General features: G+C 37.9%; 1 protein-coding gene across 2 annotated transcripts in view; it reads left to right on the top strand.

Annotated features, from left to right (window-relative positions):
• The first annotated feature begins 607 nt into the window (after positions 1–607).
• The window catches only part of LOC144967787 (piwi-like protein 1), a 39442-nt gene continuing 14130 nt past the window's right edge, over positions 608–25919 (top strand). For both annotated transcript variants that reach the window (XM_078905428.1, XM_078905427.1), the window contains exons 1-11: positions 608–854; positions 10049–10123; positions 11092–11410; positions 11745–11959; positions 13634–13758; positions 14592–14672; positions 17262–17480; positions 19718–19826; positions 21492–21615; positions 23415–23538; positions 24289–24403. In XM_078905428.1, coding sequence (XP_078761554.1) covers positions 10052–10123; positions 11092–11410; positions 11745–11959; positions 13634–13758; positions 14592–14672; positions 17262–17480; positions 19718–19826; positions 21492–21615; positions 23415–23538; positions 24289–24403 — 1503 coding nt within the window. In that variant the 5' untranslated portion in view covers positions 608–854; positions 10049–10051. The remainder of the gene's footprint in view (positions 855–10048; positions 10124–11091; positions 11411–11744; positions 11960–13633; positions 13759–14591; positions 14673–17261; positions 17481–19717; positions 19827–21491; positions 21616–23414; positions 23539–24288; positions 24404–25919) is intronic.

The raw sequence follows: 25919 nt of genomic DNA, 5'->3' as shown, positions 1-25919 counted from the left end.
AACAACAACAACAACAACAACTACTACTACTACTACTACTACTACTACTACTACTACTACTACTACTGCTGCTGCTGCTGCTGTTGCTGCATACTACTTCTACCACCACCTCCACTACTAATACTTCTACTACTTTACTACTATAATCGGCAAATAAACGGTTCGTGCCGTTTCTGTCGCAGTGGACACGGTTAAAGAAAACGACCCGATCAGAATTTGCCTACCGCACAAAAAGACTGGTTGTTTATGGGTGGTGACCGTGCTGGTGGACACGCGGCCTTAGAAGGCATTGTTTATTGTCTGGATATTAAGGCGTGCATTTTTGCCAGTTTGGCATTTTAAAAACGAAGACTCAAAAATGCTCCTCTTAAACCCGTTGAAAGTGAAATTCCTTGAACTTTAAGACTTTAACTAATGCTGTGGAATTTGAAAAATATAATTTTTTTATTTTTATGAAAATGTGATGCTTTTGAAAACCTTGACATTATTTCAAATAATTTAGCACATCCCTATGATTTATTTGGTTTTGTTTGCATACCCAATCTGCCAACTGCCATCCTTAAAAAAACAAAAAAACAACACACACACACACACACACACACACACATCACATACACATACACATACACGCGCGCACACACAAACACAACAAAACAAAATAATGTCCGAGCTCGCACCCTATTCTATCTATTGGTGATGAGTAGTTGGTGGAACAAATCAACTCTTTGACAGAGGGGTCTATGTCAAACTAATTCTGATGCTGATGCATTCGTTGTCACCTTGCCTTATTCGAAGTGATTTTCTTCTACAGAACGTTGTATTTCCTTTGGTCGGAAATCGGAATTAAAGCTCCCGTAAGTAGTAATTTTTCACGTGAAAATAATGGAGATAAAGATTGGACAAGGAATCTACGTGCTGCATTCAAATGCCGTCACCTTGCCCATACTTTGATTGTGATAGCCCCCGGTTTTCAGATTTTTTCCCTTTTTTTTTTTTGTTGTTTTTTTTTTTTTGCATTAACCATTTAAAAAAAAAAAAAACACGTATAGAGACGGGAATAGTTTTAGGAAGTGGTTATTCAGTATCAGATACTGAATAGTGCTTTGCCACTATTCACCCCCTCGTGGATCTTTACCTTGCAGTTGGTGAGGGGGCTTGAGGCACACGGGAGGGCAAAGGTGTAAATCCCGGTCGACCGTCACGAGACCATCCCGGGTATCGAGCCAACGAGCCACATGAGCTGCTCGCCCCGGTGTGTGACTAAATTTGATCCAAACCCGGTGCCCGAATAGCAGCCCTATCCCGGGCGCCACACTATTGTCCTTATGTCGAGTCCCAAACAGTCCCGTCAATGGCGAAGCGGTCTGCCGCCTAGCCAAATAATACCGCGTTCGTGTCGCCCGGGTCGTCGGCACGTCCGAGAAAAAAGCAAACGTCCCATGCATCAATCGATTCGCGGCCTGCCGATTGGAAAATGCGACGGCGGGGATGGCGAACTGACGCGTATATTGTCCCTGAACGTCGAGAGCCAGAGTATGGCAAAAAATGAGCTTTATCAAAGCTACTGGCCGTTCATTGCGTTGATATCCTCCTTTTACAGGAGACCCACCTTTATTCAGGCGCGCAATCTTCCCGATTCCAGATCCCAGGCTATACGGTGGTCCAACGCGAGGACACTTCGAGGCTCAAAGGAGGGGTTAGCGTTTACGCTAAAGAGCCATCGAAGGTAAGGGTCATTGAGAGCGTAACGGACAGCAATGGGGTGAACCGAATTTCCGTGGAAGTAGGTGGACTGTGTTTGCATAATATCTACAAACCACCTAGAGCGACTTGGACTACACCACCGGTACCGGTGGTCAGCCATCCTTCCATCTGTCTGGGAGACTTTAATAGCCACCATCACGAATGGGGCTACCGAGACTGCAACGAGGCAGGAAGACAACTCCGCTCATGGATGGACTGTAATGATCTACACCTAGTGTACGATCCTACAGCCAAGGGTACCTTCCGGGGTACCCGCCATAAGAAGGAGTACACTCCAGACCTCACCCTCGTAACGAAAAGCGCGAACGGTGAACCGCTGCAGGTGAAGCGGACAGTCCTCGGGGACTTTCCGCATAGCCAGCACAGACCGGTTCTTGTCACAGCTGGGGTGACAATACCGAGGGTGCAGTCTCTCCCACTTTGCAGATGGAATTTCAGGAAGGCTGACTGGGAGGAATTCAGTTCCTATATCGAGCAGGTCTGCCCTGCCATTCCTCCCAAGTCCAAGAATATAACCAGATTTAGTAGGCTACTGGTTAAGAGCGCTCAACGCTCTATTCCACGGGGCAAGCGGAAATTCTACACCCCTTGCTGGACAGCAGAGTCGGAAGAGCTGTACCGAGAGTACCAGCAGACCCAGTCCCAGGACACAGCCGATAGACTACTTCAGTCTCTGGCAGAGGGAAGGAAGCAACGGTGGCAGGAGACCGTGGAAAGCCTCGACTTTACACACTCCAGCCGCCACGCTTGGCGTTTGATAAAGAAATTGGACCCAGATCGGAATTTCGCGAAGGCTGCACCGGAATGCGAGGCAGACACAATTGCCAAGAATATTAAGAACCGTAGTAAGCGGGTCCCTAATCAGGCTTTTGAGCGCGGTGTCCGCAAGGCGTACCGAACGATTTTGGACTCGCTACCTGCGGAGGAGTCGGACTGGACGGCCCCGTTCAGTCCCCGAGAAGTGGGTGCAGCCATTAGCGAAGTAAAGAACGGCAAAGCAGCAGGGATAGATGGTGTATATCCCGATATGGTGACGCATCTGGGCCCCAGGGCACGGGCCTGGCTAGCAGAGGCAATGTCTGACGTCCTTGCAAAAGGAAAGCTTCCACAAGTGTGGAAGCACGCGAAGATAGTTGCCATCCTGAAGCCAGGGAAGCCGGCGAAGGAGGCAGACAGTTACAGACCCATATCGCTGCTGAGCTGTCTTTACAAATTGTTGGAGCGTGTTCTATTAAACCGATGGGGGCCGGTCCTAGACGCTGCCCTGCCACCTGAGCAGGCAGGCTTCAGGGAAGGGAGGTGCACCACGGAGCAGGTCATTGCCCTTACAGAGCATATTGAGCACGGGTTCGAGAGAAAACAGCAAACAGGTGCTGTGTTTATAGACCTATCAGCGGCGTACGATACGGTCTGGTGCGATGGGTTAATGCTCAAACTTGCAAAAATCATAAGGTGCAAAAAGACCTTGAAGTTGTTCTCATCGATCTTAGGGGAAAGGCAATTCCACGTCGCGCTGGGAGACGTCACGAGCAAAGTAAGGAAATTGAAGAATGGGGTCCCTCAGGGGTCGGTACTTGCGCCAATGCTGTTTAACGTTTACATTAGCGATATGCCGAACACTTCCTCCCTGAGGCTGGGATACGCAGACGACTGGGCACTCGTTACTCAGAGTAAAGTGTGGACCCGTCTCGAGAGCGTACTCAGCGAGGACGTCACCAGACTCAAATCCTACTTTGACAAGTGGTACCTGAAGATGAACACTTCAAAAACCGTGGCCACTGCATTTCACTTATGCAGTGGTTGGCACACCCGTAAACTGAATGTCCTAGTCGGGGACCAGCCACTCCCATATGAGCCGCGTCCAAAATATTTAGGGGTGACGTTGGATCGCAGCCTTACCTATCGGGTTCATCTCGAAGGGGTTGCCCGGAAGATAGAGAAGCGGAATAGTCTTCTGAGGAAGCTGGCGGGATCGACTTGGGGCGCTAGCCAAGCGCTCCTGAGAACATCCGCCCTGGCACTATGCTATTCCACCGCGGAGTATTGCGCTCCAGTGTGGGGTAGAAGCAGAAACGTTGAGAAGGTGGATGTAAAACTTCGCAAGTCGATGCACATAGTGTCGGGAACGCTAGCAACAACCCCTAGAGAATGGGGCCCGGTAATGGCAGCGATCCAGCCCCCCGATGTCCGGAGGGAGACCATTACGGGAAACTGGCTGAGTAAGATCAAAGAGAGAGGGAATGGGGATACCCCTCTCATGCGCATAATGAACGGTGCCCCCGTTTCGAGCCGAAATAAGTCCCGGCAACCCTTGTACGCAGAATCCCTGACTACGGACAGAGCTGCACATACGAGATGGAAGTCGGTTTGGACGAATTCAATCCCTCGTGGGGGCGGGGACCTACACTCCTCTAAGCTTGGTGAGAAGTTGCCAGGCTTTGATACCAGTAAGAGGAGACACTGGGTAGCTGCGAATCGGCTTCGGTCGAGGAGCTGCCTAACGGCCGGTGCGTTACATCAGTGGGGTCTAACTTCCTGTCCTTTATGTCCACGCTGTGGACAAGAACCCGAAACGGCAGAGCATCTAGTCGAAAGGTGTGTTGTGACGATGCTACCAGGCGGGTTCGCGACGGTGCACGAATGCGGACCGGACTTTGCTGATTGGGTCGATCGTCATAACATAATAGTGTGAACCATAAGAAGCTGCTGCCACTATTCAGTATCCATAAGGAACTCTTTTTTATAGAGAGAGTGAAAAGTACGACAATCTCGGTTGAACTGCTGACCTACTTCCAGATTGAACACGTGCAGTAACTGACAGCCCGATTCAAAGTTGTAAAAATATTTTGATCGAAATTTTTAAATTTCAGCTATCGTGCAATTAACATAGTTCAAAATATCAAAATAAGAGAGGCAGTCAAATACATTTTTTAATGTCTGAATAGACATGACGATCTTGGGATGATAAAGAATAAGAGGAAGACAAAGAATAACGTATTTGAAAGGGATAAGAACTTGGACAGATGAAGCTGAGAAAGGTGGCGCTGCTTTAATAGAATTGGCAAGAGATGGATCAGCTTGGCGGAAGATGACCTCCGACGTCTGCTTCAGATATGGAACTACATGAGATGAGATGAGAATAGACATGATTAAATGTCTCTAAAAGTTCAGTGACACCATGGCATGGTGGATATAAGCTGTTTGACTCTGAGCTTAAGGTTCGAGAGTTCAAATCCCTGTAAGGGTAACTTTTTTTTTTTTTTCCCCATATTTTTTAAAAATTCCTTCTGTCTATTTATATTTTTAAAACTTTTGTTTTAATAATTTTATTTGCTTGAAATATACTTTAATGTTGATAATATACTATTGTTCTTTTATTATTATTATTATTATTATTATTATTATTATTATTATTATTATTATTATTATTATTATTATTATTATTATTATTATTATTATTATTATTATTATTATTATTATTACTTACTATTATTATTATCGTTGTTGTTGTAATCGTCATCATCGTCATTATTATGATTATGGTTATGATTTTTTTTTTAATCAAGTAGTTGGAGTAATTTAATCAGTTATCGATTTATTACGAATATCTTTTATGTGTTATCATCGCGTTGTTGTTTTTCATTATTGTGCTCTTCTATTGTTTATTACTTTTTAAAATCTTGCTTTTTTCTGTTGTTGTTGTTCTCCTTGTTGTTGATGTTTGTTTGTTTGTTTTGTCATCTAAGACAAACCCGATTCATTATAAATTCATTTTTAATTGAGCGATGTACTTCCGAGAATTACTTGCCGTATTATATTGAAATTTACATGACAATAATAATAATAATAATAATAAAAATAATAATAATAATAATAATAATAATAATAATAATAATAATAATAATAATAATAATAATAATAATGATGATGATGATGATGATGATGATGATGATGATGATGATGATGATGATGATGATGATGATGATGATGATGATGATGATGATGATGATAATAATAATAATAATAATAATAATAATAATAATAAAAATAATAATAATAATAATAATAATAATAATAATTTAAATAGATACTGAATATTAGACTACAATTGACATCTATTTACTGAATACACGTGGTATTTTTATGGATGTTTCTTTTTTTACGAAACCTGCCGAAACCCGACAAAGTTATGGGAAGTAGGCAGCAGTGGGGAGTGAACCTGGGACTCAGGGAAGTGTACACCATTGGGGAGTGAACCTGGGACTGGGTTTCGTTTTTAAAAAAAAGCAATTACTTTTTTACGAAACCCGCCAATATCTGACAAAGTTATGGAAGAAAGTAACAGTGGGGGAGTGAACCCGAGACTATGGTTTTTCGGCGGGTTTTGGCAGGTTTCGTAAAAAAGTAATTGCTTCATTCTCGTCTGGTACCCAACTCCCATAGTTCGGCTTCATTTCCCACTGGTATCCATCTTCCATAGTCCCAGGTTCATTTCCACTGATTTCCTCTTTTCACAGTCCCAGGTTCACTCCCAACCGGTGTGCACTTCCCTGAGTCCCGGTTCATTGCCCAATGGTGCCCACTTCCCATAACTTTTGACAATTTCGGTAGGTTTCGAAATAAAAGTACATTCTGAGCTCACTGTCCACTGGTATCAGCCTCTCGCAGTCCCGGGTTCAATCCTCATCGGTGTCCAAATCCCAGATTCACTCCCCACTGCTGCCTGCTTCCCATAACTTTGTCGGCTTTTGGCGGGTTTTGTAAAAAAGTAATTCCCCTCCCCCTTGGTATTGCTTTTTTACAAAATCCAGAGTCCCAGGTTCAATTCCCACAAGTGTACACTTCCCTGATTCTCAGGATCACTCCCACTGTTGCCTACTTCAATAACTTTGTCGGATATTGCCAGGTTTAGTCGGGTTTTGTAAAAAAGTAATTGCTTTTATGTGAAACTCGCTGAAACCCGCCGAAAACCAGAGTCTCAGGTTCACTCCCCACTGGTGTACACTTCCCTGAGTCTCAGGTTCACTCCCCACTGTTGCCTACTTCCCATAACTTTCTCGGATATTGCCAGGTTTTCGTCGGGTTTCGTAAAAAAGTAATTACTTTTATGTGAAACTCGCTGAAATCCACCGAAAACCAGAGTCTCAGGTTCACTCCCCACTGGTGTACACTTCCATGAATCTCAGGTTCACTCCCCACTGTTGTCTACTTCCAACAACTTTGTCGGATATTGCCGGGTTTCGTAAAAAGCAATTGCTTTTATATGAAACTCGCTGAATCCCGACGAAAACCAGAGTCTCAGGTTCACTCCGCACTGGTGTATATTTCCATGAATCTCAGGTTCACCCCCCACTGTTGCCTACTTCAATAACTTTGTCAGATATTGCCAGGTTTCGTCGGGTTTCGTAAAAAAGTAATTGCTTTTATGTGAAACTCGCTGAAATCCGCAGAAAACAAGAGTCTCAGGTTCACTGCCCAGTGGTGTACACTTCCATGAATCTCAGGTTCACTCCCTATTGTTGCCTACTTTCAAAATCTGTCGGATATTGCCGGGTTTCGTAAAAAAATAATTGCTTTTATGTGAAACTCGCTGAAATCCGTCGAAAACCATAGTCTCAGGTTCACTCCCGACTGGTGTACACTTCCCTTAGTCTCAGGTTCACTCCCCATTATTTGCCTACTTTCCATAACTTTGCCCGATTTTGTTGGGAGATGGCGCATTTCGTAAACAAAAAGTAATTGCTTTTTTTTTTTCAAAACCCGCCGACACCCAGTCACAGGTTCACTCCCCACTGGTGTACACTTCCCCGAATCTCAGGTTCACTCCCCACTGTTGCCTACTACCCATAACTTTCTCGGATATTGCCAGGTTTTGTCGGGTTTCGTAAAAAAGTAATTGCTTCTTTATGAAACTAGCTGAATCCCGCCGAAAACCATAGTCTCAGGTTCACTCCCCACTTGTGTACACTTCACTGAGTCTCAGGTTCACTCCCCACTGTTGCCTACTTCCCATAACTTTGTCGGATATTGCCAGGTTTTCGTCGGTTTTCGTAAAAAAGCAATTGCTTTTATATGAAACACGCTGAAACCCGCCGAAAACCAGAGTCTCAGGTTCAGTCCCCACTGGTGTACACTTCCCTGAGTCTCAGGTTCACTCCCCACTGTTGTCTACTTCCAACAACTTTGTCGGATATTGCCGGGTTTCGTAAAAAAGCAATTGCTTTTATATGAAACTCGCTGAATCCCGCCGAAAACCATAGTCTCAGGTTCACTCCCCACTGGTGTACACTTCACTGAGTCTCAGGTTCACTCCCCACGCTTTGCCTACTTTCCACAATTTTGCCGCATATTGTCGGGTTTCGTAAAAAAAGTAATCTCCCCCCCCCCCCCCTATTTTGTTATTGCTTTTTTACAAAACCCAGAGTCCCAGGTTCACTCCCCACTGGTGTACACTTCCCTGAATCTCAGGTTCATCCCCTCCTCCCCCCCCCCCCTACACACACACGCACACACACACACACGCTGCTGCCTACCTCCCATAACTTTGTCGGATATTGCCAGGTGTCGTCGGGTTTCGTAAAAAAGTAATTGCTTTTTATTACGAAACCCGCCGAAACCCAGTCCCAGGTTCACACTCCACTGGTGTACACTTCTCTGAGTCCCATATTCACTCCCACAGCTTCACTCTTCCCATAACTTTGTCAGGTTTCGGAAAAAAAAACACCGTATTATAGTGCAAAACCACTATTCAGGTCAGATACTGAATAGTGCAAAACCGCTATTCAGTATCTGATACTGAATAGTGCAAAACCACTATTCAGTATCAGATACTGAATAGTGCAAAACCACTATTCAGTATCAGATACTGAATAGTGCAAAACCACTATTCAGTATCAGATACTGAATAGTGCTAGCCATAGTTTTATTTAGCTGACGTGTACATATATTATACGCAAATAAGTGCACATGGGGCAGGGCAGACCCTCCCCCCCCCTCCTTGTTTTATACACAAAGATTCACTGTTACGACTTTACAGCACCACTTTGGTGGAATGATCCCATTGGACGACCTCTTACTTTATTATTTGTACCCCCTCCCAACCCCTCGCTCCCCTCTTTCTTTACCCACCCAGACTTGTTTTTTTTCACCTTTAAAAAAAAAAAAGAGGGGGGGGGGGGTGTTTGGTGGTCGGGACATGATTCTCCAAAAGATTTTTATGGACTTATTATCATAATGGAAATATTGCCATAATAATAATAATATTAATAATAATGATAATAATAATAATATTAATAATTTTAATAATAATAATAATAATAATAATAATAATAATAATAATAATAATAATAATAATAAAAAATGATAATAATAAGATAATAATAGTAATAATAAAATAATAATAATAATAATAATAATAATAATAATAATAATAATAATAATAATAATAATAATATTATATAATATATAATAATATATATAATAATAATAATATATAATAATAATATTAATAATAATAATATAATAATATAATAATATATTAAATAATAATAATAAATAATAATAATAATAATAATAATAATAATAATAATAATAATAATAATAATAATAATAATATAATAATAATAATAATATATAATAATAATAATAATAATATAATAATATAAATAATAATAATAATATATAATAATAATAATAATAATTAATAATAAATAATAATAATAATGATAATAATAATAATTATTATTATCATCATAATAATAATGAGGATGAAAGTTTTCAAATCATCTAAAAAATTGTATTACTGGAATTTTCCTTACAGGATCAGGTTGACGAGACTTGATAATTGATAAATAATATTGAGAAAAAAATAAAAGCATTTATTTGCTTATTAAGTGCGGCTATGTGGTCTTGTGGTATGACACTCCCTTTCGGATCGGAAGGTCCTGGGTTCGAGCCTCACACTTGGTGCATAGTTGAGTCCTTGGAAAAGGCTTTTTACTCACATTCTCTCACCGTACTCAGGTGTAAAATGAGTACATATCCGTTAACAGCGTTGTCTTTGTCCGAAAAATTGTAATATCGCCTAACAGGCGGATGTCCTGTCCTACATGTTAAATGTTGCTGTTGACCTCTTGTAAAGCGCTTTGAGCACATTTAGTAGATATTGCATCATATAAAGCTCAATTTAAAAAAAAATAATTTTTTTTTAAAATTAAGAAATGTTTATTTTTATTCATATGTTGTTATAATTTTCCAAACTTTTCATAATTTATTTGGCTTTCAGAAAATGAGTGAACTATTACAAGGACGTGCTCGTGGTAGAGGACGAAGGGGAAGGAGGCCGGAGTTAAACCCTGAAGTGAGTCAACTATTTCTCTCTCTCTCTCTCTCTCTCTCTCTCTCTCTCTCTCTCTCTCTCTCTCTCTCTCTTTTCTCTCTCTTTCTCTCTCTCTCTCTCTCTCTCTCTCTCTCCTCTCTCTCTCTCTCTCTCTCTCTCTTCTCTCTCTCTTCTCTTCTCTCTCTCTCTCTCTCTCTCTCTCTCTCTCTCTCTCTCTCTCTCTCTCTCTCTCTCTCTCTCTCAATTTTAAAAACAAAACAGGATAAATCCTGGAATCTGTGTCCTATACTATGAAATAATAAATGAATAATCATTTACCTCACCACTGCCACCATTGACATCATCAGCTTCATCAAAACATCACAAGCATTTTGCATAACTATCACTTCAAGCACATCATCATCATAATCATCACCACCACCATACACCGCCTTCTTTATCAATTAAAAAGACTATGCACTATGTCATCACTACAAAAACTGTTGGCACAGCATTGTGACCACCACCATTCATACAACAGCATCATTGCTGCCAACACAACATTATCCCTAGCATCATCATCACTGCCTTGTATCTATCTATAATTCTTAATGTTTCTTTCTTTCTTTTTTTTTTTTTTTCCCCACAACATGGTTGAATTGTTCCTTTCTAACACCTATAGGTTGTCACTTTAGAAAATTGTATAATAATTATAATAAATTTAACAAGAGCATATGTTGTACCATTTATTTCACTTGATACTGATCTAATATTGTAGTTTTAAATAGTTAAAACTTGATGGATAAATCACCAGTCTTGCTCTAAGTATAACATTTTGAGAATCTTTTACGACAGTAACATACAGTTTGGTGAGTCAATCGGTTTATATAAAGAATAGCAAGATATTCAGTATAAAATTTGCAAACTATTTGATATCTTTCACTATTAAACTACTAAAGTTTTCCAAGAAAAATAGATTATCTTTTTTTTTTCTTTTTTTTTATATGAAGGCTCCTTCAAATACACCTGATCCAATAAGAGAACCTACCTGTACCTCAACTGGACGTGGCAGAACAAGAGGTGCTGCAGCACCCCCACGAGAACCAGGTGCAGAAGTTACCCCTCCCTCTGCTCCAGCCAATCATATTAGTATTGGCAGGGGAATGCAAAGGGGAAGTGGTAGAGAAAACCCCACCTCTCCTCCAAACTTGCAAATGGCATCTCTGAGTTTAGGTCAAAGTCAGGTAGGGAGTCAAGAGCATCAAAGAAGGTTTCCTTGGGAGAAGTACGTTGATCACCAGTGGAGTCAAAGAACAGAGTCTAAACAAGGTATTTCCTTTTCTTTATTTTTTAAGTTAAGGAACCACTGATACTTTTTCTATGTCTTAACTTGACGTTTTAGATAGTAGCTTGAAAGAAAGAAATGATGCTCTTGAAATAACATCTTCCCACACACCTTAAGGTTCATGATTTGTTTTTCTTAATGAAATGCAAATAAATCAAATAAGACCAGTTTGTCCGAACATTATCTCAGATATAGCATAAGATTTTAGTGTTTCTTATGTTTTTTGTTTCAGATTCTTTAGAGTTAAAACATTGGTATATTATACGAATATTTATTTTCTCCAAGTTATATTGTCTTGATTTCTAAATTGTTTCAAAGGGAGACATGGAACTGCAAGAATGATTCTTACCAATTATGTGGCTGTATCTCTGCCGCAAACTATGGAAATTCATCAGTACCATGTGGCATTCGATCCTGTCGTGGAGAACATCAGGATTAAACATGCACTAGTATTTTCCTTATCTGAACTTATTGGTCCTGTGCGTCACTTTGATGGCAGCATTTTGTTTATTACCAGGCAACTACCAAAAGATGTGAGTAGAGTTCTTTTTTTTTGGGGGGGGGGGGGGGGGGGGGGTTGGTGGGTATATTCTTGTTTGCATTCACTGTCTATGGCACCTCACTCAGCTTATTGTGTATGCATGTCTCATTTATTTGTGGGTGCTTGTGCCATTCAGACTGACACATTTTGTCATCGTCAAGAGATGCTGAATTTAGAAAAGCTGGTATTAGATTAAAAAAAAACTTTCTTTGGAAACAATCTTCTTCAGGCTGAAGATTTTATGGCCGATATTTCAGTAACAGGAGTTTTAGAGGGAAGCAGGGAGCGATTTTTTGAAGTCATCAGTCGAAAGGGCTTGTTTACAATTGTGTTGAGAAAACCGCATAATATCTGATTCTACCTGATCTGGCATTCTACCATGTACTTTGTAATTACATTGCTTATAAAAATTCAGACAAATTTAGTTTCAGGCCTTTAAAGACCTGAAAATAAAGTTGTGTCACATTCTGACTGTGGAACATCACAGCAATCACATCTCTGGGCTTAAAAATATTGTTGAAAAACATCATGCTTCAAACTGTCCACAAGAGGTGTATCACAAAGTCAGTTTACCACTTCCGAAATACATGCAAAACGAAACAAGACAAACTCGAGGACATACCTCAAAACTAACCATGCTACAACATGAACAAGTTCAAGACATCACTCCTTCTTTGTCATCACATCTTTGGAATAACGTCTCCTGTGAAGGGTCAAAACAGGAAGCATAATCCTGTTTAACTTAAGTATGGTAGTGTATAACAAAATAGGAGTGCTTGAATTGTGTGAATTGTGAATTGTTGTATGATCTTCTGTTACAAAGGATTACTACAACATCAGTGATTCAGCTTAGTTGGAAAGGAGAATGAAAGTTTTGATAAAGTAAATTTCTTTTCTGATTTTCTTTTCCTGCGTCCTCAAAACTTCCACCCCTATCTCAAGCGTTGAGTTAATTATTGTAAATTAGCCACATATCTTAAACATCTGTTAGGAATTGCTGTGTTGTTGGTATTTTGTCATAGGTCCGTGCTACAACTGGGATTGGGTAAACTGGTTAGCATCTTATCTGCCTTGTTGTATGGGCTTTAGTAAGACATCATGCTTAGCTTATGAGGTGCTGTTCTTATACTTCTAATGGATACTGAAAATAAAAATAAAATCATGTAGCGGTGATCAATTCTTTTCTTTCATTAGATATGTGAAATGGCACAATCGTCCATTTACAACAGTGAATACAGATGACAAATAAAAAAAAAATTCTGTCACCATTTTAATCTAGTCATACATATCATGTTGGAAAGTGAGTGAACCAATCTTTCTGAAAGTGATTGGGCCAATTGATTGTGAGAAAGTACTTTGTATTTGAACGGCATTGAGAGAAACAAGTCATCGATTTACTTTGACATCAACAAGGGATTTCAACTAAACAAATAAAAGACATTCTTGTATATGCAGCTGTTTACTAAATGTTCCATTTAGCATGATGCTTGTTGCTTTTCATATTATTCTTTTTATATTTTCCCTTTTATGCCAGTAAGTTCAGGTAAATATTTGTTGAATGCAGGAAAGTATTTTACAACATTTTACCCGGGCTCCAAATACTCTTGATCCATTTAGTCATTCAAAGGACGTATGAACTACTCTTTATATAAATGATTCATTCCAGCCTGTGGTTTGTGCGACACAAAGGACTTACGATGGAGCAACCATTGAGATTACCTTCAAATACTCTTGTAGAGTTCCTCACACCAGTCCACAATTTTTACAGATTTCCAATGGATTACTGAGACAGTAAGTCATCCCATATTAACAATTATTTGTGACAACTGCTTAATCATCATTATTATGTTGGATTGAACACGTTATTTAAAACAGTGGAAAGTATGGAATTTTCATTAAGTAATTGTGTTTTTATTGAGAAGAATGAATTCTTTTTTTTTTTCTAAACCCCACTGAAAATTCATAAGCTTATCAGTTTTACCTTAAATGTAATTTGCTGCATCTCAGTCACTCTGACACATTACTTGCCTGAGGCATTTAGTCACAAATGACATCTCCTGAACATTATCTTTGTCATGCTCTCGAAGAATGTTTCCTAAACAAGATAAAGTGATATGAAGCTGCAAGAAGCTGTGTAATGTAAAGACACTAAACAAAAATGAATATAACACCTTCAAAAAAGAACAAAATGCCAAACACAGAACTTTTCGGGCTCATCAACAAAAAAAATATTAAAACATCTGCTGTTTATTTTGATTTTTAAGTAATGTATTTATGTTCTAATTGTTTTGTTTTTTTGTTTGTTGTTGTTGGCTTTGTTCTCTTTTGAGGCTGTTATATTCATTTTTGTTTATTACATAAACAAGATAGTAACATTGAAAACCGTACTGGAGCTGTCATTTGGGAAAATGTGACCCCTCACAATCTTGTTGCATTAATAATATGATTGAGATAAACTAAAAGTGGGTTATAAATGAAGAAATTCTCAAGTGAAATATTGTATATTTTGTCATTCTTTCTATTATCTAATCTTTCATCTTTTACTTTACTGTTGCTCTTCTTTCATTACAAACATTGAAATATTCCATCAATAAAAATGTCCCCTCTATTCAATCTTTTGACAGTGTCCAATCAGCATTAGGTATGAAACTCATCAAGGATCATTACTTTAATATGGACCTGTCAGTGAGGATACCAGAGGCAAAGTAAGATATATGAATATAATTCTTATCAATGTATATAGATAGAATATGATATGTTTTATAAGCGTTCTTGTCTAAAACAGAAAGGCCTATAAGATATACAATCACCCTTTATAGGTAGGGTTTGATTATACTTGAAGCTGACAAAATGTTTTACCATTTTCACAAAAAGAACTGTCTTTGAAAATAAAAACAAACTTAAGCTTTTACAATCCACTAAATGTGCTCAAAGAGCTTTGCAAGGGGTCCAAAGCCAACAGCAACACTTAACATATAGGATGAGACATGATGCCATTAAGATTCTATTACAGTCCACTCCGGATAATTGCAACTCAGTTAATTGCAACTTTCGGTTAATCGCAACATTTCCCAAGAAACGGAATTAATTCTATATAAAAGTCACTGGTTAATTGCAACCAACTTTGGTTAATCGCAACAAATTTTCGACCTCAAAAGGAGGCAAATTCATGCAATCAATCAAACAAAATCTCATGGTCAGATTTCATCATGACACGTTGAAGAATCAAGAGTGGGCTGGATTTAATACTTCATTAGTGTGTCACCACACTATTAGAGACAAAAGAGGCAGGGCTTTGCAGTTCAGGTTTGTGCAGTCATCTGTGACCATTAGACATGAGGCGAGTGGGCATTGTCTCTCATCACGGCTAATCTCTTGGACTCTTACAAATGTTGAGAACAAAATGTGAAAGTGAATCCAATCTTAAGATGTCGGCTTGCCTCAAATCTGATTTTGCTTGTCAACATCTATACAGGGCTGTCATATTATTTTTTTTATTCCAATCAAATTGTTCAGTCTGTGGTGGACTTAGAACAATGTTTACAACAACTGATTGGATTTACCATATTTGTGTAAAATGTTACAATAGTGGGCAGGAAACTCAACTTCATATATAATTGCAACTTCGGTCAATCGCAACATTTTCGCTGATCCAAAGGTGTTGCGATTATCCGGAGTGGACTGTACTATTTTCTTTCTGACTGAGACAAGGCTGTTACCATCCAGGTACTCATTTTACGCCTGAGTGGGGTGAGAGACTGTAAGTAAAGTGTGAAACTTTGCACTGTCCAGGATGGGACTTGAACCGAAGACCTTGTGGTCCAAAGCCACAAGACTATAAAGCAGCACAGTTTAATTAACCCTTTAGTCACATTGCTGTTTTTGTTCTTTAGGTGGAAACTGATTAGGGTAAGTTGCCCCAATTCTGAACAATTTCGCTCATTTGTAAACTTAGTACTTGAGGAAGACAATTCTCAATGCGTCTTGTCCTAATGATTCCTAATGTGCAATGTATCATATGGCCTTCTTCATTGGTTTAATACAATTGTTGATCTATTGTGGGTTATATTTCCTATACCACTAATATGTACAAATATTTACGTCAGTCTTTCCTAATCTCATATATAGGCCTAACAAATCATCACACCCTAATTAAAAACATCCTTGCATTAATTTCAGACAGGTTTCATACTGTTAGTTATGAGTTATTTTAATTCACTGGATACTCAGAATACTTTTGTACACCATTTTTTTTACAAAAAAGTTAAAAAATACAAAAAACAATGGTACAAGAATGAAACATTTTTTCATGCCCTTTCCTTTCTTTAACATAAACTACAAAAATTCCCATTATTGAGACTGTAATTGATTATTGAGAAAGCCTAGCGTCATCATTTATAAAGTGTTATGTACATGCACTTTCACAGATGAAACAAAATAATGTTAAAAAAACCCAATTATAATGGTCATTGCAAAGACAATATGCTGTCTGAAACTGGGCCAATGGCTGTTTCTATCATGCCTTAATATTGGCAAAGCAAACTGTTTTTTTTTTTGGTTTCTTTTCAAAAGGAAAGTAGTGCTTGATTAATCTCTAATTATCAGTTCAGAACAAAATTGTAAATAAAATACTTTTCTTACCTCAATTTTACAAAGGAAAGAACTGTAATGCTAGAAATTTTTTAAATGTTCAAGCACTCTATCAGTATCGTGATTAAACCAAAGGCGAAAGTTAATTTTACCTCTATGCATTCATCTATATTTATTTTACTTTTAAATAAATTCAACCTCCACTTTACTCTATGCAAACTCTATTTTAACAAAGGGTATCTCTGATAAATAAGTGATGTCAGTGAGTGTAGCCCGTTGTAGTAGCTAATTAACACTTAAGTCCTTACTATGCTATCCTTTGGGTAGCCCATTTGTTGCAATAGCAGTGCATACGTCTTGCAATCAGAAGGTCTCGGATTTGATCCCCAGTTGAGGAAGGCTGAATTTTTGTGCATTTTCTGGCACTGTAGCATTACCATGCCATGTACACTTTATCCGATTAATAACTTGCATCCATGTCAACCCTCAATTTTTCACTTTCATATTTTATAAACAATAACCAGTTAACTGTGTAATCTGAAAAGAAAGATATTTAAAAATCTGGCCAGAAAACTCGTCCTTCAATTTAAATGAACCTCATCATGGCTAAAACTCTCAAACCTAGGATCTCACGAAGTGTATGATAGTTCACTGGTTAAGAGATGTTCCAATTCAGATGCCATTTTATAATATTGTTATTTCAGATCGGAGGTGATACCAGGTTTTTCTGCAGCCATTGGCAAGTTTGATGGTGGCACTCTTATGAACCTGGACATCATTCATAAGATCTTGCGGATTGACACCATTTATGATGTCATGAGAAATTTACACGACACGCTTTCTGAAAGGATGCGAGACAACAATGATAACCAATTCAGAAACCAATGTTTGGCAAAATTAACTGGCTCAATTGTATTGACTAGGTAAGAAGATGGTCAAAGAAATAAGGGTTAAGAAAAATTTGATTGACTGACTTTGATTCTAGGAAGTATTATATGATAAGTATCTGAAGAATTTGTTCATTGCTTTCCATAATAAGACTTCTAGTTCTATGGAGCTTGGTTTAGATCAAAATTTTAAAGAATCCGATCCTCATGGCTTCAAAGTTGCCAATTTTCTGTATATTTACATAATTCAGTATATTATAAACCCTCAGTATATTTTCCAATCACCTGCTAAGCTGAAAAAGAGTAGTATATAATGTCTTTTTACTGGAGTTTAGCCTATGTGTTTGCATACAAGTTCAGGAAACTTTTGCCTCCTGAGTTGGCAACCTGTGGCTTGATCTATAATGAAAAATAAAACCACAACTCCCCCGCTCCCCCCCCACCCAAAAACATAAATAAATAAACAAAAAAACAAAACAAAACAAAACGAATAGTCCTTTAGAGCCATTGGAATTGATTTTAATCATGTTGTTTGTGCATTGTGGAAAATTCTGGCACATTATGGACTCCCTGAAAAGATAGTAAACCTCATTAAGGAAATGTATGAAGGATCAAGTTGCAGGGTTGTACATGAAGATCAGCTTAGTGACAGCTTCGAAATTAAGACTGGTGTCAAGCAGGGATGCTTGCTCTCACCATTCCTGTTCATCCTTGCCATTGATTGACTAATGAAAGAAACCTCCAAAGGGCGAAGAAATGGGATACAGTGGACCCCATGGACACAGTTGGATGATCTGGATTTTGCAGATGATCTGGCTCTTTTGTCCCACACCCAGGACCAGATGCAAGCAAAAACCACAATTATAAACAGCCTCTCGGAATCAATTGGTCTAAGAATTCACCCTGCAAAGTCAAAGGTCTTGAGGATAGGTACGCGTCAAAGGGGGCAGATCAAAGTAAAAGATCAGGAACTCGAATATATAGACAATTTCTGCTATCTCGGAAGTATAATTGACAAGGATGGAGGCACGGAAGCAGAGGTGAAAGCACGAATAGGAAAGGCACAGGCTGCATTCACATCTTTGAACAGAGTTTGGAGAACTAAAGATATCTCCCTTCGACTAAAGCTAAAACTTTTCAACTCAAATGTGAAGTCTGTCCTACTGTATGGATGTGAAACTTGGAACGCATCACAGGCATGTATAAGGAGGGTACAGATTTTCGTAAACAGGTGCATGCGTAAGCTACTCAGAATAAAATGGATGGATAGAATAAAAAATGAAGAAGTATGGAAAAGAACACAGCAGAAACCAGTGGGAGAGGAAATAGGAAGAAGACGATGGAGGTGGATTGGACACACGCTTAAAAAGAACAACTCCACTATAACAAAGAAAGTATTGGACTGGAACCCTCAGGGCAGAAGATCAAGGGGAAGGCCACGAGGAACATGGAGAAGAATTAAAGAAGCTGATACATAGAGAAGTGGTAAGGCCTGGAATGAGATTAAAAAGTTAGCTCAGGATAGAGAAGGATGGAAACTGTTTGTCTGTGGCCTATACCCTGACCCAGGGTGAAAAAGGCAGTGTTTGGTCAAGTAAATCATCTCACTGAACCATATGAATTGTAACCCGGATGTAACCCAGGACTTGACTTGAACAATATTGCTCTTGAAACTCAGCTTTGAGGATTTGACTTTCACTGTAACTATGTGTTTGTAACTCAACTATCAGCCTTTCAATTTTGTTACAACAACACTCTTGTAATTCCATTATCAAGCTTTGATTTTTCATAGCAACGTGGCTCTTGTAACTCAGCTATCAGGCTTTCACTTTGTTGTAACCTTAAGCTCATGTAACTCCGTTGTCTAACTTTGATTTTGTAACTCCTTTATCAAGCTTTGGTTTTGTTATATTCACATATCTCTTACTGCTCAACTATTAAGCTTTAATTGTAATGCCATATAAATTATCTTGTTTTATGAATTTAACATTTTGTCTAAAAGCTTTTGTTTTAATTGCACATATTCTTACATAGTTGTTTTTTTTTCTGTCGAAAAAACAGTAAGAAAGAAACAAGTTTTATTTTACAACCAGAATGTAGTTGTAGTAATTATTACATTATATTTGCAAAGTATTATGTTATATTTTATTTTTGCATTCCGTTTTGCATTTGACTGATGGACTGATAATATTCCTTTATTTTTTTGACAAATTTCTGTTATCATCACTTTAAGATGCATAGGTGCAAGAATTCTTTGTCCTTTTCTGTTTTAGATACAATAACAAGACGTACAGAGTTGCTGGTATTGATTGGGAGAAAAGGGTATCCCATACTTTTGACAAGAATGGAACCACCATGAGCATTGAGCAATATTACAAAGACGTAATTTTTTCCTTTATTATTTACATTCGACTAATAAATATGAACTTGTCATGTGCATAAGCTGTATATATTTTTTTTAATTTTCTGTTTTAAAATCTTAAAAAGAAAACAAACATGAGAATGAAAAATTATCAAGTGGTCAATTAATATAAAGCTTTTGTTTTACTTTTTATTAGTTTATATATCAAGATAGATAGACTCCATTTTGTCAATAGCTTATTTAGAGGAGTTGGACAGCAGTTGATATCTTTGAGAGGAGATAAGAAACAGTACATTGTTGTTATTATAACTGTAATTGTAATTACTCCAAAATTGTCTTCCCCCTCCCCACCCTTAAAAAAAAAAACAAACAAAACTAAAATAACAAACTCAAAGCAAAACAAGATCAAAATATTTATTCATGCCGTTTCACATACCATTTTTGTCATAAGTTTTAACAACTTATCATAAAATGTTTTGTCATGCCTTCACAATCGGAATCCTCAATCCTGGAACTATCCACTTCACAAGGTCAAGCCAATCAATTAAAGACCCAATAGTATGAGTATGAGATGAGGTCAAAGGTTGTCCAATCAGTTCTTGCATTGATGGTCCAGAATGTTTCCCTGCAGCAAACAATTACAGTGTTCAATTCACGTGGCAATCAGTCTTATTGCATGGGGCAGAAACATGGAGAACCACAAAGACAACAACGAAGAAATTACAGTTTTATTAACGCCTGCCTCAGGAGATTTTTAAAGATCTACTGGCCTGACACCATAACAAACTTAGAACAACCAGCTACTAAATGAAAAAGAAATCTGTCACAGAAGATGGAGGTGGGTAGGACACGTCTTGAGGAAACCTGCCTACAACACTACCAGGCAGGCACTAAACTGGCACCCCAAGGGAAACGAAAAAGAGGAAGATCAAGAACTACCTGATACAAAGAAGATGGGAACCACCTGCATGCTGTGATTGTTGGCCTAGTAGTGATGGGTACATCTATACGAGTGTTATCTCTACGGTCTGTCACTGATTCAAAATGCACATATTATTGATTAGGGGTTTTATAATGATCCAGACAAATTGCGGAAAGTAGAGAGATGTCTAAGTAATGGAGACATACTGTCATTTTATTTAGATAAATTTTTTAGTTTAAATTTGGATGAAAAATGCTTTTTATCTTTTACTCATACATGGATCTGCTGCTAATCTATCTACACTATAGACATCTTTAAGTTATGATTTATTGAAATGCTTGAAAATGTAGTTTTAGATTTATACAGATTTAAAAAAATGAAAAGCGGAATTTTTTTCATTGGAAATGCATATTTTTGATTTTATGTTTGTTCCCTGTGGCAGGTCTTTAAATTGAAAATATTGATTTTAATTTTTGATTATGCATTTCCTTGAGTATAGATTTAATTTATTATGTTATGAAATAATCACATCATGTAAATTTCATAATGACATAGTTATATTCGATACTGCCAATGTCTCGCATGCAACAAAGTCAGAGGGTCTGATTTGATAGGTCTTTAAAAAAAAAGATAGAATAACAAGGGATATTTACATTTTCCTTGTTGAGTTAAAAGTTTTGTTGGATTTGAACTAATTGAATCTGAGGTTTATTGTATTGTGACAGTTACATTCTATCTTAATGGTTACGTGTGTCCATTTCAGTACTGGAATCTGACAATTCAAGATCGGAATCAACCTTTGTTGATTTCAAAACCAACAGAGAGGGACCACCGGGGAGGTAGGACACAGGATCTATTACTTGTTCCAGAACTATGCACCATGACAGGTGAGAAGTGCCACTGAAATAAGTTTAATATCGAAAATTTTATTTTGAAACTTCCGTCCTGTTTACATGATTTTAAATTGAAGGATAAGGCATGCTTAAAGCCATATGAATCAAAATAAATTGAAAAGTGAATGTATATGATTTATGGATGCTGATTAAAGGATGTTATTTAGTGGAAAAAAATCACTAGCATTAATATTTTTCAAGTTTATTCTCCTCTTAACAACAGTTTGAGGTAACATCTTAAAATGGAAAACAATAGAATCATTTTTGAAAAAAATAAAGTTCAATATGAGTCTAGGACATGGCCTGAATATGTATTAAAGAAATTCACAAGAAATATATTTTGAAGATTATATTCATTGTATTAAGATTGCATCTGTATTTTTAAAGAAGACAAATGAACCCTCATCATGGAACATTTAGAAAACAGGACTGTTAAGAAACGCAGAATTTTATGTACCTCTGTGTAAAAGTTGGGATAATATGAGGGACAAATTATAAAATACATATAATATCTGAAATTTACTTAAAATATACAAGAAATGGAGGAGAAAATATGATAAAATACAATTTAAACTATTTTAAAATAATCTTTGGACAAGTAATGAAAAGTGCATGTATAAGAATCTATTTCATATGATTGGTAAGATATTATTCAGTTGAACTTGTATAAAGCGGCCATCCTTGGGATCAGACAAAAAGGACTTCTGTGTACAGTTGGCCGCCTTATACAAGTCAGATGGTTCTAAAAATTAGTGATTAAATAACTTTTAAATCAAAGTTATTCGAGTCCCAATCAAAATTTGCTGCATGCTTTTGACCCTACCCATCTCTCTCTCTCTCTCTCGCTCTCTCTCTCTCTCGCTCTCTCTCTCTCGTTCTCTCTCTCTCTCTCTCTCTCTCTCTGACTCACACACTCTCTCTCTCTCTCTCTCTCTGACTCACACTCTCTCTCTCTTTCTCTCTCCCACTCTCACTCTCTCTCTTTCTCTCTAAGTGTAGAATCACATCTATGTAGGTAGTCCTTCAGAGCCATAACCACCTTCTAGCTGAAGTTTATCCCAGCTTTTGTAGTGTTAAATGGACAATAGCAATTGCTTGCTCCCCTTTAGTAAAAAAAAAAGTAATTTTCACCAGGTCTAACAGATCCAGCTACCCAATCACATCTGGGTGGACAAGGTTAGAAATATAAAAATGACTTTACATGGGATCGATCCTCTTTCATTTGCATGTGAAGGGAGTGGTCTACCAACTGAGCTATCGGGACCCCCAGTCACACCTATGGCATGGTCAAGTCAGATTTGAGCATGATCAACTCTGTCAATGTTATTTGACACCAAGAAATGCCTGCATTTGATCTTTAACAGCAAAAGGTCTTTGATTGGTGAATTGACAAAAATATTTGGCAGCACAATTAGGAGGTACAGATGCATTATTTACCCGAACATTATACTGTTTTATCATTTAGCCTATAGGCATGATCGTCAGGACACTGGTGGATAAGCATATAATAATCGTGCAATGGAAGATAGAGATTTGATACTTGAGCCAGATTCTCATTGTGGAAATTAGAGGACATGAAAAAGAGCAACGGTTACTGGAGCTGGTTATAAAGTGTTTGCTTTCTAGTCTTTTGTTATTGTATGACACAAAAAAAGTTGTGGTTGCCTATTTGTTGCAATTGTCATTGCTGCCGGAATTGGGACAAATTGAGGTGTAAGTTGGTTTTATAGTAATATTTTGTTGATTACTTTAAAAAATGATTTAGTGAATGTATTTAATTTTTGATGTCTCAGGCCTTGGTTTTGATGAAAGTGACAGGAGAAAGGATGACATTCTGAGACAGTTGGCTTTTCATAATAGGATTGGACCTGAGAAAAGAGTTGAGACCGTGGAAAGATTTCTTGAACAGATAAATAGGTAAGGTAGCTAAATAGTTTCTTCTTCTTCTTCTTCTTCTTCTTCTTCTTCTTCTTCTTCTTCTTCTTCTTCTTCTTCTTCTTCTTCTTCTTCTTCTTCTTCTTCTTCTTCTTCTTCTTCTTCTTCTTCTTCTACTGCTACTTCTTCTTCTTCTTCTTCTTCTTCTTCTTCTTCTTCTTCTTCTTCTTCTTCTTCTTCTTCTTCTTCTTCTTTAAGGTGGATCATTGTTGAATGCAGCCTCCCAGATAGCCCAATGGAACTCCTTTCTCAATTTTAACTTTTGTATGTGTCCTGATTCTGTGGTTGTTCTAACCATCCATCCAATTTCTCCTTGGCCTCCCTCTCCTCCGGTTTCTCTCGCAGGCACCACCCATGAAAAGCTCTAACACTACTTTTCATTTGTTTTCCCGTTATTAGTCTTTTGACTTTATTCTGGGGGTTTTGAGGTCTCTGAATAGAAAATTTAGTATGACATAGTTAAGACAGTTACAATAGTCAAGACGGGTTATTACAAGTGAGTTAATGAGTAGTTTCTTAATGTTTTTGTCTAAAAGATTGAATGCAGCTAATATTTTTCAAGTGATAGTTTATGGACTGACACATCTTTGTAATGTGGCCGAATGATCCACCCGAGGTGGATTACTGTTATAGTTCTCAGGGTGAAAATGGTAAGATAGGATGTAAGGTTTGGATAAAATCTAACCCGCCTTTGAAGATTTGATTTTTTTTTCCCTTTCATTTCTTGCTCAGGTCTGAAGCTGCAGGCAAAGTTTTGAAACCATGGGCCATGACTATTGGGACGAAGATTTTGGAAATACCTGGCAGAGAATATGGGGCAGAAAAGCTGCTTGTCCAAGACAGAGAGGTAAGGCTTGCTTTTTTTGTGTTGATATTATTATTTTTTTCTTATTCTGACGTCACTGTCATGATTGGGTGGCTGATTCTCTTAGATCTGGTTTAAAGTGCATCGCAATAGACCAGCATCCTATCCAAAGGGTAGACAATCATTACTGTTCATTTAATTCTCTATTATGAAAGAAAAATCCTTAATTGATCCCTAAGTAGGGTCTATTCTAAGGAAATACTGGAACAACCCAGGCAGAAGCAGCAGTGCAGTGCTGCAAAGTGAGCTAGGCCAAGGTGACTTGTTCAAGGACACACAGTGTAGCGGGTAGGCGAACTCAGTCCTTTTTGGGTATGAAGCAAAGAATATACCACTGAGCTACCGTCCACCTTATGGCTCTGATGGACTCTTTTTTGTCCTTTTTTTCTCTATTAGTTTGATTTTTACATTTTTTTTCATGTATCATAGGTACCGTGGAGTCTGCTTAATATAAGCTCCTTTGGACCAGACACAAAAAAAATATTTTAAACAAGGATAGAATTTGAAGGGTGACTTTCTATTTCTGGCTGCTGCTGTAGTTAAGGGACCTGGGGATCAGCTGATTAGGACCTCAAAGGTTCTTTACAGCTGAAACCTGTATGGCAGAAGTAGTGTACAATAACAGACTCTGTGACATCTCCCCAGCATCTTTTCAGCAGTGTGTGACTGGGATTACCTTGCTTGCGATTGAGTGCATGCAATTGATGGGATTTGGGGTAGGCATACGGAGGTGGGGAAGGAAGTCCACTTTGGCAGACAACAGTTTATTTTACTGAACTGAGACTGATTTGTGTTTATTTAAACCAGACTTAGATTAGTTGGTTTAAATAATGAAAAAATTTAGACTGGACTAAAAAGTTTATTTTAAACGAGATTTTATCTTAAGCGTATATATCGTATCTGGACTCTTCTATATTTACAATGTTTTATCTACCTATTGTGTGTCGTGGAAATGAAGGATGCCAACTTTTACTTACTTAGATATGCAGACTGTCTTTTGATTAAGGATAAAATCAGAATTTACAGATCTGTTTGTGATGACTTTGAACAAATTCTGATTTCCCCCCCCCCCCCCCCCCCCCCCCCCCCCAAGCTCATGAGGTGGGGCACTTGCCTCACAAGCAAAGGGGTTGGTATTGGTCCCTGGTACAGTCAAGGATTTTTTTCTTCATCTGATCCTTCTGACTCCTCCGTTCACTTTCAATGATTGAGTAGCTGGATTTGTTAAATATGGCAAAAAGTCTTTTGGGATAGACTAGCATCCTATTCAAAGGGTAGCGAGCAATTCTTAATGTCTGTTTAAGCGACAGAAACAGTGATAAAATCTAACCAAATGGCCTACGACTGTGATGTACCACTTATTAAAAATGTGTATCAGGGTATTAGGTTTGAAAATCAAGAATACCTCTAAATGAGCTGTACCATATTTTATCTATAGCATATTTCAAAGAATGATTAGTATTCTTGAAAGAAAAAGGATCAGAAAGTTGATAGAACG

The sequence above is a fragment of the Berghia stephanieae genome, chromosome 3 (assembly GCF_034508935.2).
Source record: "Berghia stephanieae isolate SIO BIC M18660-M18661 chromosome 3, UCSD_Bste_1.3, whole genome shotgun sequence".
Classification (NCBI taxonomy): domain Eukaryota; kingdom Metazoa; phylum Mollusca; class Gastropoda; order Nudibranchia; family Aeolidiidae; genus Berghia; species Berghia stephanieae.
This window is presented reverse-complemented; position numbering and strand designations above follow the sequence as displayed.